The 16,415-nt window shown below is 50.6% G+C and overlaps 2 protein-coding genes across 2 annotated transcripts; both read left to right on the forward strand.

Annotated features, from left to right (window-relative positions):
- Positions 1-3,669: 3,669 nt before the first annotated feature.
- LOC132317099 (forkhead box protein J1-like) lies at positions 3,670-7,556 on the forward strand. The gene is made up of 2 exons (XM_059818066.1): positions 3,670-4,173; positions 6,756-7,556. The coding sequence occupies exons 1-2, from the start codon at positions 3,670-3,672 to the stop codon at positions 7,554-7,556; spliced, it is 1,305 nt and encodes a 434-aa protein (XP_059674049.1).
- Positions 7,557-12,214: 4,658 nt separating this feature from the next.
- LOC132317130 (exocyst complex component 7-like) lies at positions 12,215-15,827 on the forward strand. Its single transcript, XM_059818163.1, has 5 exons — positions 12,215-12,309; positions 13,134-13,199; positions 14,269-14,453; positions 15,125-15,230; positions 15,728-15,827. The coding sequence occupies exons 1-5, from the start codon at positions 12,250-12,252 to the stop codon at positions 15,821-15,823; spliced, it is 513 nt and encodes a 170-aa protein (XP_059674146.1). The 5' UTR covers positions 12,215-12,249; the 3' UTR covers positions 15,824-15,827.
- Positions 15,828-16,415: the final 588 nt, after the last annotated feature.

Below are 16,415 nucleotides of genomic sequence, written 5' to 3' on the forward strand. Positions count from 1 at the left end.
CATCTTAAAGTTACAGTTCTCTTTTAATTCACCACACCTGCTGAGAGAGTAGGGGGCTTAATTGGGTTGGGGGCTTTTCTAGCTAGGAGGTGTGTTCCTTACCATTATAATGAGATTATAATGAGACAGGTTAACTCTAGGGCACTGTTTTGGCAGTCCATTCTATTTTTCTACGATTCGTCCTTGTGTTAATCGTTATTGCTAGTTAGCAGAGAGCTGGTGAAGACAGTCTTTATCTCTAATATGTCTAAGTGCCAGGTGCAGTTGTTATGAAGCATCTTCTTTACATTCTTCTCTCTTACTTTTAACCCTTGTTTTTCAAGATGTCCTGTAACAGAAGTAATCAGTCTTTTAAGTCGTTATTGCTAAACAATGCAGAAGCTACCAAAAGAAGTTGAAGCAGGTACTTTCCTCCTCACAAGCAGCATATCATTGCAGTGCTTCTCGTATTAAAGTCTCTTCTCTGCTCTAAAGGGTCCCTATTTTCTCTGCTCCCAAGATAAACTCCAGAGCTATTCATGGGGTTTCAAAGAAAGGCACATGTAGTTTACCTGCCTTGGGGGGGGGGGGGGGAAGGGACTCAGACCTCTGAATGGAGAATGTTTACTAAACACTGCACAGACAAATTAACCAAAGAGCAAACGTTAATGGGAAAAGCTGGGAGCAGAATGAGAAGCACCACACAACTAAAGCTATCCCAAGCACTCAAGCACTTACCGATTCCATCAAGGACCACAAGCCCTGAGGCTGATGATGGCTGTTGGATGAGTTTCCCTCCCCCAGGTGGAAACACCTCTCACTGCGCTGTGCTCAGACCAAGGAAGGAAAAAGCAATACACCCCCCTACATCTAAAGGCATGACACTCCATTCAAAGGTAAATTTTGATTTATTTAGATAAACTGCCTGGCCAGTTTTAGCACCTGCCTCTAGAGTACATTGATTTCATCCACCCCTACCCACAAAAACTTTTGATTGAGTGCTGAGTGATGTGGAGTCAGGTGGATTTAGACACGCACGCTGCTACCAGGGGACTGGATTTTTAACCTCTTTACAAGTATTCGTTGCTTTGAAGCTACCCGAGGGTCAGCATGCCCTCGCTTCTGGAGGTTCTCGCTCTGCGCAGGCACTAAGGAAGACATTTCTGGCGACAGGTTATTTTAAAGCACAGCAGAACATACCGTTTATGACCTCCTGAGAATTATCTCCCAGACAGATCAGGAAGAAGGGCAAAACTTGTCTATTTAACATGCATTTGGGTTACATGACTGTTAAACATGTTAAAAATCTCTAACAGAAAAAGTCACCTACACACTGTACGTAGGTGAGCAGGCACTTCTTTACTGCAGCGCTGGACGCACAGGGGATCGCTCCACCTCGTGTGCGTACTTAGTTTCTCCGCTACAGAAGTTATATACAATCAGTATACATATTCATCACATTTCCAAGAAACAATTAACATACTCATACAATTTCCGAGAACTCATTAATGTATGTAAATGCTCGTGACACATTCGCCTCCAGGTACACAGGTGGCTGTCTAAGGTCATCTGGTGGTCGTCCATAGTCTTCCTCACGGTGTCCTCTAGTTGAACCCCATCTTTGCGCATGCTCAGCTTGGTTGCAAAATCCCATTCTTGGAATCTTCTTAAGTTTTCCCCGGTTTACTGACCAGGCCTACAACTTATCATTCTCTTGACAAGCAAATTCTACCTCTTCACAATGCTACATTGTTAAATGCTAGTTTATGATTAAATCAGGGATAGCCCATACCTAGTTACCCTTATACAGAATATATATATATAATCTTTAATCTTTTAATAATCACTTTCTAGCTTATAATTTTCTGTCAATTTCCATGCCTATGAATAATCAATGTTTATTTCTATTAATATCTATTGATTGGCATTCTTGATATTCATATCAGATGGGAGGGTAAGGGGATTTTTCAAGCAGCATCACTGGTGCATATCAGGTCACACTGCCATAGGACTCAAACAAAACTTTTCTATTCAGTTCTTCATCGTTCCATCTCGTTACTGTTAGTTCCTCAGTATGGAACGGCGACTCCCTGGTGAGGTTCCTATGGTTATTGTTTCTAACTTAACAATCCTAACTTATTTATTTATTAATTAAATTTAACCTTTTATATATATATATAAAATCATATTTTGATTAAAAAAAAATCAGAATATTTACAACAAGCCCGCCACCCAAACCGCTTCACGAGCGCTATGCCAACGGCTCTTCCCATCGCCTGCAAGGGGGAAGAACAGTCACAGGCAGTAAGAAGAGCAGAATTAACAAAACTACAGATCACAGCCTCGACTGCACAGTCCTTATAAATACCTGGGGAAAGAAAGAGTCTCTCTTTATCCCGAGGAGAACCATTCGTCCGAAGACTAGAGAAGGTACAACAGGGCACAGTGAGTGAGCAAGGGGCAGAGCAAAGACACCGCAGGACAAAGTGACCGTCACTCCGCTGGAGTGCGGGAGGCTGAAGTTCGAGTCCCGCCCAAGGTACAACTAAAGCTGTCGTCATAGAATTATAGATCACACACAAAATATTTCTGACAGCTGTAAACTACTTTACCTAAGAGAAAACCTGTGAATGCACAACTGCAACTCACCGTTTGAATGCTTTTATGGCCGGCAAATCACGGCGGCCGGGCGGGCAGGGCCTGGCACCGCGCGGGGCCACCGCTCACCGGGTGGGGGGAAAGCACCAATCCCCCCGCCACCCCCAGGGCTTTGGGGTTGGGTTTTTTTTTTTTTTTGGCCCCTTTTAGCAGTGCCGAGGGCTCAGCCGGGCTGTGCGGGCGAAGCCGCCGTCAGGGGCGGTGGGTTTGCAGAGGGAGGGGAGGACGTTTATTGCTACTGTTATTGCCATTGTCATTGCCATTGTTCTTGTCATTGTTACCCCCCCCCGCCCGCCCCAGCGTTTCTGGGCTCTCCCTCACTGCGGGCAGGGGCCGGGGGGTGGTGGCACTGGGGCTCAGGCATCTGAACAAGCTGCGGCTGCCCCGAGCCTTCTTTTTGCGGGAAAAGTTTCTTTCGCTGGAGCGAGAGAGAACGTTCTACTCCCACTCCCCCCGCGCCGACTGTTGAGTTCGGCGTCATTCCACCCGTGGAACCCCCGGCCCGAACCGCCCCGGCGCAGTCGGAGCAGCGCTCCGCGTCGCTCGGCCGCTCTCGGAGAGCGCTCTGCTCGCCCGGAGAAAGGGGATTTCGGGATCACAGCCCAGCAGCGAAGCCAGACGCCGCCTCCCCAGCCCGGGGATAACGGGAGCTTGAATCTCCCGGCTCGCTCTGAGCGAGGGTGTGTTGGGGAGGCTCCGCGCTCGCCCCCGCCGGGGTGTTTTCGGGGTGGCAGGTGAAGGGAGGAGCAGAAATAGGATGAAAGCCAGGGCAGTCGATAGCCAGAGGGGAACTGGAAGATGTTTTGCACCCTGGGGGAGTGGGGCACTGCGGCTCCGGTGCACAGCACCCCGGGGATGGGTCTCACCCAGCGGCACCGGGACCACCCAGGTCCAACCCTGCCAGGGTGCTACAGAGCGGCTGCGCCTCAGAGACCCTCAACCCTCTCCCTGTTTTTATTGCAGGATCTGCCCCGTCCCCTCCCTCCTCTTCACGTGTATCCCGTGAACCAAGAGCTGCTGACGTGCCAAGGCATGGCTGAGGGGTGGCTGAGCCGCCTGCCAGCTGGAAAGAACAGAGGGCAGAAGGGCAGCATGGGGGACGCGGACGACCTGGATGACAGCCTGACCAGCCTCATGTGGCTGCAGGACTTCTCAATTGCCAACCCCAGCATGGGCAAGTCCTCCTGCTGCCCCAGCGGCCAGGACCCCCACAACTGTCAGAGGATCCCCAGCTTTGCTGCCCCATGCTCGCCCCTGGCCGCCGACCCAGCGTGCATGGGCATCCCCCACACTCCCTGCAATCCCATCTCCTCCTGCACCTCGAGGACGGCGCACAACACCATGGCCGTGAACCCTCAGCTCATGGACGACATCGACTACAAGACCAACCCGCACGTCCAGCCGCCCTACTCCTACGCCACCCTCATCTGCATGGCGATGGAGGCCAGCAATAAGCCCAAAGTCACCCTTTCTGCCATCTACCAGTGGATTACTGACAACTTCTGCTACTTCCGACATGCTGATCCCACCTGGCAGGTAGGCGATTTGGAGCCCTCTTGTCTTGTCCCCTCTCCCCGCAGGGCTGGGGAGGGCTTTCCACAGCCTCCACTGTGAGGTCAAATAGAGCTGCTGTCCCCAGCTAGCACAAGCATGTCCCCAGGGGGTAGGGGACAGCCCCCAGGCTCACCAGCTTTGGGGACAACCTGAAGCACAGGGGCTTTTCCCAGCCACCTTGGCTCGCCGCCCTCCTCCATCACGCGAAGGGACCTCTGGCACGTGAGGCTTTCTAGGATGTGGCAGGGCAGGAGGGACCTGGGTGGCTCGTCCCTCCGCTCGGGTTATTCCCAGCCCAAATGCGCAGTGTGCCAATGATCCCGGCAGCGGTGCTCACCCAGGCAAAACCTCTGCAAAGCCCCTGCCCAGGCGTTGCCCACCTTCTCCCCAGGCAGGTGGGTCTTCAGCGGCTCTTGAAGCCCATCACGGGGAAGGAAACCCTCCGGTCCCTCTCCAGGGCCACCTGGGTCCCCCAGCCTCCCCTGTGCTAGGGGGACCTATGGGAGCAATGCGGGAGGAGGAGCTGTGTGCCAGTCCGTTGACTTTCTCCTGCAAACTCACGGCTGGGTAATCACCACGGTTTTAATTAAATGTGTTTATTAAAAAAAGAAAGAAGGTTTTCAATCGCTCTCTGCAGAGATGCAGGGGCTTTACAGGATTGTTGCAGGCAGGAATGATAAATATGTTAACCGGCCGGGTAATAACAGAGGGCAGCCCAGGCTGAATGAAGTTTGGGATGGGGAGGGGAGATGGGGAGCAGAGAATTCAGCTTGCAAGTCTCTGACCCTTGTAAAATTTCGTTAAACTGTAAATTCAGAGTTACCACAGCCTGGATTGTTTGCAGGGCTACCTGTGTTCCTGCTACTTTTTTATTTCTTTCTTTCTTATTTCTTTCTTTCTTTCTTCTTTCTTCTTTCTTTCTTTCTTTCTTTCTTCCTTCTTTCTTCTTTCTTTCTTTCTTCTTTCTTCTTTCTTTCTTTCTTCTTTCTTTCTTCTTTCTTTCTTCTTTCTTTCTTTCTTTCTTATTTCTTTCTTATTTCTTTCTTTCTTATTTCTTTCTTTCTTCTTTCTTTCTTCTTTCTTTCTTTCTTCTTTCTTTCTTCTTTCTTTCTTTCTTTCCTTTTTTCTTCCTCTTTCTTTCTCTTTCTTTCTTTCTTTCTTTCCTTCCTTCCTTCCTTCCTTCATTCCTTCCTTTATTCCTTCCTTCCTTTTTTCTTCCTCTTTCTTTCTTTCCTTTTTTCTTCCTCTTTCTTTCTTTCTTTCCTTTCTTCTTCCTCTTTCTTTCTTTCTTTCCTTTTTTCTTTCCTTTTTTCTTCCTCTTTCTTTCTTTCTTTTCGAGGCTGTGTTCTCATCCCCTATCCCGATTCCCGTACGTGAAGACAGCCTGGAAAGGTCATGCCACCCATACTCCAGGGGGAGATGGATATATTCCTGTGGGAGCTGAGTGCTTTGGAGAAAAGCCAACACACCCAAGGAGCTTCAGCCCAGAGGAGGGGTTTGGGGGGGGGGGGGTTGCACGTATGCGTGTTTTTCAACAGCTCTAAGCATTCAAGCCTTGTTTTTCCTATTCGGCACTACGGATTCTGGATGAATAAGCATAAAGATATCCAGGCAACATTAAAAAAAAAAAACCCTCTACCATATCCAATCTCTTAATACAGTCTTGGCTTTGTGGAGTCCAACGCTGGGTTATTTACCCAATAACTGAGTTTCCTTTCTGATTATTCACATCACTCCAGGCACATTCAGGGTTTCAGAACAGCTCGACGGGAGCAGAAACTCCTCTTTTTTTTTTTTTTTCCTTTTTTTTCCCCCCGGCTCGTTTGAGTGGTGGTTGATGAAGATGCAGTGATTTCACACCGAGCTTCCCTGGGCCAGGAGGCACCACTGGGGACACACAGGGCTGAGGTGGGACAGCCCACGTGTCTCTGTGGTTTTGCCTGTCTGGTTTTGTCAGCCTGGCTGCGGGGAGGCATGCTGCCTGGTTTTTGGCCAAATATTTTTCCTAGCAAGAGGCGCAGATGAACTGGGGGATGCAAGGAGGGCCCTGATGATGCCGTCCCCCACGGTGCTGCCATGTGTTGCCACTTTTAATGAAGCCGTGGCCACATTGGTGTAAAGACCCTCCTCTTCCTCCTTACCCATGAAGGAGAACCCGACCTCCTCCAGCTTAGCTCCAGGCCTAGAGCAAGTCTGGCTGGTTTCTCTCAGTGCTCTGCATGATTCAAGGCCCCATGGCCGCCGTTTACAGCCAAGGAGAGTTGCCCAAAAGCTTCCCGTTGGTTGGCAAGTCCTAGCTTGAACCCCTTGGCTCCTGCCACCTCTGGCTGGATTAGACAGGAGGCAAGAAAACTCTGCTGGTGACGCGGGGCAGGGGAGTTTCTGCGGGGCGGAGGAGCTTCTGCTGGGCAGAAGCCCGGGATGTCTTGACGTTGCCATTTCTGCTTTCTTTTCCCAAAGGTCCTTGCTGAAAACATGCTTTTCCACCAGCCTTCCCACACAGGTAGGTGCTGCAGTAGCAGACAAGCATTCAGCCTTGGGGTTTTTTTCTCTTTTGGGTCTAGAACTCCATCCGGCACAGCCTCTCCTTGAACAAGTGCTTCATCAAGGTCCCCCAGGAGAAGGGCGAGCCGGGGAAAGGCGGGTTTTGGAAGCTGGACCCCCAACATGCTGACCGGCTCAAGAACGGTGCCTTCAAAAAGCGGAGGATGCCCCCAGTGCAGATCCCCCCGTCCTTCACCGGAAGAGCCCAGCAAGAAGTACGGTGCGTCACCAACTCAGCCACTTCAACTTGCACCACCGATAGCATCCTCTATGTCAACACGGAGTCGCAGCAGCTGCTGAAAGAATTTGAAAAAGTCACTGGCAACGAGAACCGGAATCCAGAGGATGGCAAAGCAGGCCAGAAGCGCAGGCAGCCCTTGCCCAAGCGAACGGCCAAGGCGTCGCGGCTTTCCAGCTCTGCCTTGCTGACCCAGGAAGAGCAGACCGAGCTGGGATCGCTGAAAGGTGACTTTGACTGGGAGGCCATCTTAGACACCAACCTGAGTGGGGACCTCTCCATTTTCGGGGATCTGGAGTTCACACCTCCACTAAGCCCCGCAACACGCAACCCGGACTTGACGGTACAAGGGCACCACGTCGACTGTCCTCAGGGGCAGGAGCAGGTCCTCACTGAACCCAGCCTGAACAACCTGGACTTTGACGAAACCTTGATGGCCACGTCTTTCCTGCAGCATCCCTGGGATGAAGAGACAGACGATCTCCTCTCCAACTGCATCAACATAGATCAGTTGTTTGACCTCAACGATACCTCTTTGCCAGTGGATGCGAGCGACTGGAGCAGTCTCACGGCCCTTTTATAAGAGGCCAGTTGCCATTCCAAGCCCACACAGACTTTAGTAGGATGCTCCCCCCATGCTGCTGGGACTTACAAGGGACAAGATTTTCTAGAGACAGAGACATCCACAGTGATTTTTACCAGCTTCATCATAAGATTATTCACAGAAACACCGGGGGGAGAAAAAAACACCACCACAGGAACTGCTTGATATATCTTTAAAGGACACATCAGAAGTCTCTAGTCCATGAGAGAAGAAATAGAACGCTACTTATTTTTTTACTTTTAAAGGAAGAAATGTGAATTATCCTTTTTTTTTTTTCTGTGAAAATGGACACAACATATGTTCCTTCAGGGCTAAAGGAGAGCACCTGCTAAATTCCATCCAAGACATGTGATTCCTGGCGGCTTAGGACTCTATAGATTAAGTGCAATTTCCTCACCCTTTCGTCTCTCCATTTCTGTCTCTCTTTCCTTTCTCTATCTAGGGTAGTTAGTAGATATAGTGTGATAACTAGCTAGCAAGCAAATAGAGGTCCCTTCTGGATTCTCCGAGTTCAACCTCCCTCCCGACTTGTGCCTAGGGAAGAAGAAAAGGTTTATAAATTCAGCAAGTCTGCCTCTTTAGATGTTTTTATATAATCTATTATATATTATATATTCAAAGAAACCTATATTTTTAGCACTAGAATTTCTTAATAGTGGGGGGGATAGGGGAAATACAGTTTGAGAGTTGTTTTATATTTTCACTGTTTTTAAAGGCTTGTGTTCATTGTTCTGTAAACCAAGACCAGGCGAGGGAGGATTCCTGGAGCAGCAGCAACAGGTTTCGTTAAAGATCCAGGAACTGGCCCTGGCAGGAGAGGAGCAGTAGGGACCGAGGTGCTCCCAGAACAAGCTTTCGTATTTTTTATAGCCAAAATTCTCGCTGCAGTTGCTGAAGGGTCTAGGCCACCATAAACCCTCTCTGTCTTTCACCAGCTGACATAGCCCCTCTCTGTTTTTTTGGTCTGAGACTGTTGCTCTCCACTTCTTTTGCTCATCCATCAGGTTACGAGTGGCTGCCAGGGCAACGCAGGACCCCGATTAAGAATGCATTTTTGGGGGAGCTGTAAGGAAAACACTGTGGCATGGCCATCAGCTGGTGGCAATGGGGTCACTCCACATCAAATGCTCCCAGCTGAGACCAAGGAGGAAGGAAATCCACATTCAGGCTCCATCCAGGAGCTCAGGCCAAAGACTGTGAGTGCCACGGGCTCTGGGGATGGCAGTGGAGATGAAGTTCCATCCAGCCGGGAGCAGCTCATCATCCGGGAGAGCCGCCGGGATTGACACAAACCAAAGCTTTGGCCCTTTGGCTCGGAGCACAGCGAGAGTGTGGCAAGGTCTCTGCAAAGCAGCTCAGAAACATTTCGGGAGTGGAGCCAAACTCTGCTGAAACTTGACTTGAAGCTCTCAAGAACGGGATCCTTCGCCTCTCCTTTGCCTCTCCTTCGCTGTAGGTTATTAGAGTTAGAGTAGATATTAGGTAGGAGTAAGTAGAAGCTGTAGTTTTAGTTGTATGTCTTAGACTTACTGAAAAATGGAAGATTGTAAAGAATTTCTTGTTTGGTTACAAAAGCACTTAGGACCTTTAATGTGAGCAATATAATTTATTGAGAGTGTAGTTGTAGTGCAAGAATCAATAAACAAGCCTTTAAAAAACTATATAAATTACCCTTGGAGTAATTTGCACCCACATTTGGGGAGAGGGTTGGAGCCGTGGATGTGGGAGTGCAGGTCCCGCATCCCGCCGGTAAAGCGTGGGACAGGCTAAGAACCAACATCTTCGGCTCACGCAAGCAGCAGAGCTGGGACTGGGCCACTGCTTTGCCCAGGTGCCAACACCTGAAGTGCCCTGGGATGCCACCGCACAGCTGGGGACGGTGTCCCGGGGCTGGGGAGTGAAGGCCATGTCTTTGGGGGGCTTTGGGGGTCAGTGTAGGTGTTTATATCTGTATTGGCAATGCTCCTTTTTATTTGTTGGTTTTGTTATATTTTCCTGTTTCGGGGCCTCGATGCTGAAGAACTGCAGCGATATGTGTGCAATTTAACCTTTTCCATGGAAAGTTATTTTCAAATTAAAAAAAAAAAAAAAGGAAAGAAAAAAAAGGAGAAGAAAAAACCCTTTTGCCTCTTTGTTTCCCTCCAGCACAGCCTGGCTCTGCCTGATCCTCTCCCCTGGAGGTAGGGGACATCTCACCAGCCCAGCCCTGGCTGCACACCCACCCTTGCTACATGGGTGCTATCACCCCTCTCCGCGGTAGCACAGCAATGCCCCGCGGAGAAACTGAGGCACAAACCACCACACGCGTGACAATGGTTACACCCCGCCTGTGCGACATAAGGGTGGCTGTGCCCGGGGTCCCAAGTCCTGGGAGCTGCTCCCAACCCTTGGAGCATCCTTCCCTGCCCCTGCGGGGAGCTCTTGAGGGTGACATGGTGTCAGTGCCTGGGGCTATCCCTCTGCTTGTGCCATGTCCCCACCTGGCCCTGTAGATGCCCTGAGAAACACAAGTGGCTTCAGAGCCCTCTTGGGTACAGGGTGGTGAGAGGAGCCGCACAGGAACCGCAGGAATAGCCAAGCCCTCGCGAGGCCAATTACGCCGAGGAGCGGTTGGGCTCTGCCAAGGCAGGGAAGAAAAGCAGCGCACGCTCAGCTGCCAGCCCGGCCGGCGCAGGCAGGGTGAGGGGTGGCGGGTCTGGGGGCAGCAGGTTCGGGGAGCCCCATGGGGAGGGCAGGTTGGCTCAGGGATGTGGGGCTGGGTGTGAGGCTGGCCAGGGCCAGGCTGCGGGTACCTCTCTGTGCCCACAGCTGTGGGGCAGTGCTGCCACTTGGGATGGTGGGAGAAGGGGCTGGAAAGGGACTCTGGAGAAACTGCCAGCAATGAGCCGGGGGGGTATTTACAACCCAAAGATCCCAGGTGTGCTTTGCGCCCTTTTGCACTGTATTTTAACGTGTTCAAACTGCAGTGTTTCTACCCTTTCTTTTTCATTTTACCAGAAATAACCTCTGCTGCTTTGACTTTTTTCATTTGACCAGCAAGCCAGGTTTTTTCTGCTGCCTCCCCTTGGATGTGCCGTTGCACCTCACGTTTGCACAGACTCTGGTAGTTTTTACACTATTTATTGGCAGACTGACTTTCTGTATATTTATTCACCCTTTGCACCCTAGCTGGCAGCGGCGACATGGGTTGGGTGCCTCTATCCCAGCTCCCCTTCTTTGCTCTGAGGGCTCAGTCACCCCATGAAGGGGTGAGGGAACATTTTTGCTGGGTTTTCAGGAGATATACAGCACTATTCAGGGGAGCACACACGATTGTTGCCCAGGCTCAGAGAGGGGAGATTTCATTTTGGCCCTGGGTGCTCTTTGAATGAGGGGATGAGTGTTAGCAGAAAAAGCATGGATTGCTATAAAAAAAAGAGATGGCTCTGCTGTACACGGAGAAAAAGAAACCTTCCCAATCACACCAGCCCAGCGGGGAAAAGCACAAGACATGCTGAGTGCTGACCCTGGACAGGGCTCTTCTCTCTTGTACCCACAGGACAAGATCCCCTCTAGCAGGTGTCCCCATAAAACACGGGCAGGCAGTCATGGCTGGGCAATGTCACACACAGAAAACACAGTGCCCTGGCTGTGCATCGGCCCTCACAGCAGCCAGAGCCCGGTCACAGCTGCTTGCAGCATGATAAGGTGGGTTATGAAACACACCGAAGTTGTTGAACAAAAGAGACCAGTCGGGCTGTTTCAGCTCCTTTCCAGAGCCCGGGGTGGTTTGACAAGGGGAAGATGGATGAGAACACACCAGTCCCTTCACGCAGCAGGGGCCTTGCCTAGGTGCACCATGAGACGGCAGGCTGGGACTGTCTGTACTGATAAAAGCAGCTCCCTGTGCCAGGCTGGATGTGGTTTGTGAGGTTGCAGAGCCCCGTAACTGCCTCAGCGTGTGATAAACCCGGCCATCCCCACCTATGCCGCAGGAGAAGGCAGCACCTTCCCTGTGGTGGTAGCCTTTCTTTCTGGAAAATGGATGCTGGATGGGAGTGGAGTGACCTGCACTCCTGCAAATGTCTACATTTCCATAATTCATACTCAAATCTCTACAATTTAATTTCCCTGGGCTCAAACCCCTGTAATCTTCCTCCACACCTCGTTTCTCCCTCACGGTGTGTGGCAGAGTGGCCCTGGGCCTGGCCGCCCCAACAGCTTGGCAGGGGGGAAGGCTGGGTGGCTTTGGACCCCCGTCAGGACGTCGTGTCCTGTGGGGATGTCGGTGATACTGGGGTTGGAGGAGCTCGACTCGGCCAGGCCGTAGTGGGGATGGCGGGCCTGGGGAGCCAGTCCTGCCCTGACAGAAATGGGGTGCCACCCTGGCACCCGCCACACCACTTCCAACATGGCGGCGCAGCTGCCCACTACTCCCAAACTGCCCGTCACGAGGGGCAGTGCGCATGCGCCTCTTCCCCTCTGGGACAACAGCGCATGCGCGTTCAGGGCTGGTGCCTTTCCGGCCCCTACTTAAATGGAGACCACTCTCCAGAGGGCCCTTGGTCGTGCTGCGCATGCTCAATGTGTCTTGCCGCTCCCAAGATGGCGCCGCGGCAGTGACGGGAGGGCGGAAGAGGGTGTCTGCAGTGGGACTGAACGGTGGAGCGCGGCCCCGGCGCTCCGCGGCAGGATGATCCCCGCCGAGGAGGTGTCGGCCCGCAGGAGGGCGATCGAGGGCAAGCTCAAGCAGGTAGGGCTGGGCTAGGGCCCTGCTGCGGGCCCTGCCGGGGCCGGGGCCTGGTCCCGGGCCCGCAGCCCCAGCGCGTTGCCTAGGAGATGGGCCTGGGAGCTGTCACGGAGGCCCCCTCCGGGCCTGGGAGCGTCCCGCGGCCCCCTAAGGGCCTGGTCACCCCGCTCCGGGCTGTCAGCATCCCCAGGTCCCCTTCAGGGCCGAGGGCCCTTAGTTTTCAGGGTCAGGAGGTATTTTTGCCCCCCGCTTTGGGGCTGGGGCCCTGCTCTTAGGGCCTGGTAGCTTCTGGGGGCTCTCCCTTCAGGTCCTCAGGTGCAGCCTGTGGGGCCAGCCCTTGCAGGTTGCTGTGTCCCGTCCGTCCCCCCCACCCCATCTCTGGGCTTTGGTGACTTGAAAACAGCCCTTGGTGGTTGCTTTGCGTTGGCTGCTTGAGTTCACGGCTGTGTGGGGGATTTGGATGGTGCCTGTGCAACACCTGTGTTGTGCTGTGGCAGGCAAATGTGGTCTTGTGCCAGTGTGCCTCTGTGGTAAAGGTGTTAATGTTATATTGTGCTGTGACTTCAGTGTGCTAAGGCTCATGGGCTTGGGATATTAGAGGGAAATGAGTAATCCATAAACCCCTCACTTATGTTATGCGTCTCTCGCCTCGGGTCAGTTGTTGTGATTTCTGCGAAGAGGTGGCATATTAAAATGTGGTGTCAGCATCAGATCAAACATTGTTTGCTGCAGTGTTTACCAGGACTTGTAAAAACGTACGTGTAGCATGTAGTGACTTAAATGCTCCGTGTTCAGAATTGAAGACTCGTTTTTCATCCTGCTGACAGGAAGAAGAAACCCTGTCCTTTATCAAAGAGAGCCTTGAGAAGAGTGACCAGCTTACAAAGAACATGGTAAGGAGGTCCTTGAAGTTCAGCCCTAATGTTGGGCCTCAGTTTATTTTTTCTTAGGACAATCTGTTTTCAAGGCTGTCATTGTGCCTATCTGAGGAATGCAGAGTAATGAACCACTTGCTCTGCATCTGTGTTTGACACTTCAGTGGCTGGGCGAAGTGGGAAACTGATGAATGTTTAAATCCTAAGCTTCTCTCCTGAGGAGATGAGGGCTCAAATGAGTCTGTCCTCTCTCTTGGGAATTGGTATTAATAGACCCCAGACTAGTTTGTGCAACAGCATCATGTTGTTGCTTCATAAAGTCAGGTCTCGTTTGGAGTTTTATTTTGGGAATGTTCTGCTTAGGAGGTAGAAAGTAATTACCATGCTCTAATTGCTCCTAAGCCCTCAGCTAGTATACTATGTCCCGTTTTGGGCTTAGTGCTTCAAGAAGGTCATAGAGGCACTGCCAGAGAAGTGTGGAAAACATAACGTAGGAGTGAGTCTTGAAAGAATTACATTTTTGCCTGGAAAAGATGACATTAAGGCTCCATTTATGAGCTTACTAAGAGGTTTTCCACCTTTCAGAAGCAATATCGCAGTCCCTTTTAAAAACTAAATGTCTATGATGGAAAAGAAGGTTCTTGCTATACTGGTCCTGTGTCGTCGTGTTGTGCATCTCATATTTGGGTCTTAGTGGTATGGAGCAAAGTGGCAGCCGGTTTATGTTTTTGTTCTTTTTACCTAGGGCACCTCTAGGCAGTTCCTGTGGTTTTGTTTTCTGCTGTCAAATAAACTTTTGCTCCTCCTTAGTACTGTCTTGAAACATTAGCTTCACACTTTACAAACATCTAATTCAAGCTTGGCCCATCTCTGTATGGCAGGTGATCTATTTTGTGGTTATTAATACAAATTCGGACATAGAGGGATTAAACAGCCTGCTTTAGGAGCCATGGCAAATTAGTAGCAGAGCCCAAAAAGTGAAGCTGGGACTTGAAGGTCCCTGATTGCCCTGCTCTAACTGCTGTCCAACTGTATGGGTCCAGGTGGAAGGATGTCCTCAGCTCTCTGTTTCTCTCTTGGCGTGTAGGTTTCTATTCTTTCCTCCTTTGAAAGTCGTTTGATGAAGCTGGAGAACTCGATCATCCCTGTCCATAAACAGACAGAGAACCTGCAGCGCTTGCAGGAGAACGTGGAGAAGACCCTGTCCTGCTTGGATCACGTCATCAGTTACTCCCATGTGGCTAAGGACACAGAGAAGATCATAAAGGAAGGGTGAGTTGAGCAGCTAGATCTTACTGGGATGCTTCATCCTGTTGAACTTCTGGTAGGGGACCTGACTCCACACACTCATCATAATGTTCCTTGTACCCTTCCCACACTCTTTTCCCACTGTCAGTCCACAATGAAGCTGCCTGACTTGACCTTCAGCAATCCCCAGAGGGCAAAGTCTGCTCAGACCCTGGTGTCTCTTCCAGGATTTGCAGACATGCTGCCATATGAATCTGATGAGCATTGGTGGCTTCTCTTCTTTCCTCCACCCTTTTCCCAAAGGTTCTTCCTGCCTTGTTGATGTTGTCGCTGCATCCAGGATGAATCGGAACTGTTCTGGAGCCTACTTTCAGTCTCTGGGAAGGTGCTGTGATGGCCCTTCTCTGGGGTGGGATGTGCAGCTTCCTCTACCTTCCCATCAGGGCCTGACTGGGAAAGGATGGCAAGGCTGAGAGTTGTGTGCTGCTCCATCATCAGTACTTCTGCACTTGCTGCATTGATTGGGTATTCTGCTGTGCTATTGAGTGGAGGCAAAAGGGAATCCCATGACCTCCTCCTAGTTGAAGAAAAGGCAATTTAAATGTTCCTTGTTATTTTTATCCCGAGTTTGGTCTGGTGCTTTCTTGATACCTTCTTTCTTTGCTTCTTCTGTTTCTTTTTGGTTTAATTTTCAGCCCCACTGGGAGGCTGGAGGAGTACTTGAATTGCATGGACAAAATCCAGAAGGCGGTGGAATACTTCCAGGACAACAATCCAGACAGCCCAGAGCTGAACCGCATGGTAGGTCATGGGTCTGGAACCTGGCATGGGTAAGAGGGACAGATGTAGCCCTGCTGCTTGCCCTCTTGCTTGCTGCCTTGTAAAGAAGGTGTTTGGGCACAGCTAAAGAAACAATTGTTTTGGCTTCTGTTTAAGTCTGCACTCGGCAGCGTTTCTGCTTGTGGCGTTTTGCTTTCTCTACGCATTGTGCCATAGGACTTCTGAAAGTGCATCTTGCACGTGTGGTGGAGTTGATTGAACCTCTTCCTGAGCAGCTCTTGTCAGTCCTTCAACTGCTTGAACGGAATGGGAGATCTGTTTAAATCCCACTTGAAAACTGAGCAACTCCCAAGCCTTTTTTATTTAATTTGCTTTAAAAGTTTCTTAGTTACAGGTGTTGGAGTTTGAAGCATGTGGTTAGAAACGCTGCAGAAAGTACGTTCTTATACAGAAATACTTGTGAGTGACTGATTACAGAAGCCCTGTGCTGCTTCTGTCCTTCTGCTGTTGTGTGCCAGAAATCCCTCTTTGAGAGGGGCAAGCCGCAGCTTGATGACACGACACACCAAGCCGGTCCCACCCATCCTCATCCTGGACCTGATCAGCGGGGATGATGAAATGGAGATGCAGGAAGAGATGTCTCTGGAGCACCTCCCGGAGAGCGTCCTGCACGATATCATCCGCATTTCTGGCTGGCTGGTGGAAAATGGCGGGAATCAAGGTTGGTAGTGCTGTGTGTTGTTCCCTTGTAGTTCTGTATCAGGTGAGCGCTCTCCAACTACTTACCGCATGTGGCTGAGACCAAAAGTAGGGTGTTGAGGGTTGTGTGTAGCACTGTACAGCTTTGATTGTAGATCACACACCTTCAGCCTTGAAGCCTCTGCTCAGGTGCTGCTGTGGCTAACAAACCATGCCTCACACTGCCGTTGGTAGCTAGCAGCGCTAGCAAAACTAGTGACTGCCTTAGTGGCACCTTTTAGGTGAGTAGTTCAGTCTCCTTTCAATCACCTTCTTAAGATCCTCCTTTTCTTTTTTTTTTTTTTTTACAGCATTTGTAGTGAGTGATGGTTTGTCAGTTGAACAGAATGATCTGGTGAATATGATGAGAGAGCGAGCTGTGTAAATAAAGCATAAATTGTCTTAATGCATAGCCTGTCCTATAGCAGAAATCCATTTAACTTGCATCTGTGATGCCTTCTGATGGAG

The sequence above is a fragment of the Gavia stellata genome, chromosome 5, assembly GCF_030936135.1.
Source record: "Gavia stellata isolate bGavSte3 chromosome 5, bGavSte3.hap2, whole genome shotgun sequence".
Lineage (NCBI taxonomy): Eukaryota > Metazoa > Chordata > Aves > Gaviiformes > Gaviidae > Gavia > Gavia stellata.

What these genes read in the sequence shown, in the direction of transcription:
- LOC132317099 (XM_059818066.1), top strand. Translation starts at nt 3,670, where the DNA reads ATGGCTGAGGGGTGGCTGAGCCGCCTGCCAGCTGGAAAGAACAGAGGG. An exon ending in ATGCTGATCCCACCTGGCAG is followed by an intron (nt 4,174 to 6,755) that starts GTAGGCGATTTG and finishes TTTTGGGTCTAG; the next exon opens with AACTCCATCCGGCACAGCCT.
- LOC132317130 (XM_059818163.1), top strand. Translation starts at nt 12,250, where the DNA reads ATGATCCCCGCCGAGGAGGTGTCGGCCCGCAGGAGGGCGATCGAGGGC. An exon ending in TCGAGGGCAAGCTCAAGCAG is followed by an intron (nt 12,310 to 13,133) that starts GTAGGGCTGGGC and finishes TCCTGCTGACAG; the next exon opens with GAAGAAGAAACCCTGTCCTT. An exon ending in GAGAAGATCATAAAGGAAGG is followed by an intron (nt 14,454 to 15,124) that starts GTGAGTTGAGCA and finishes TTTAATTTTCAG; the next exon opens with CCCCACTGGGAGGCTGGAGG.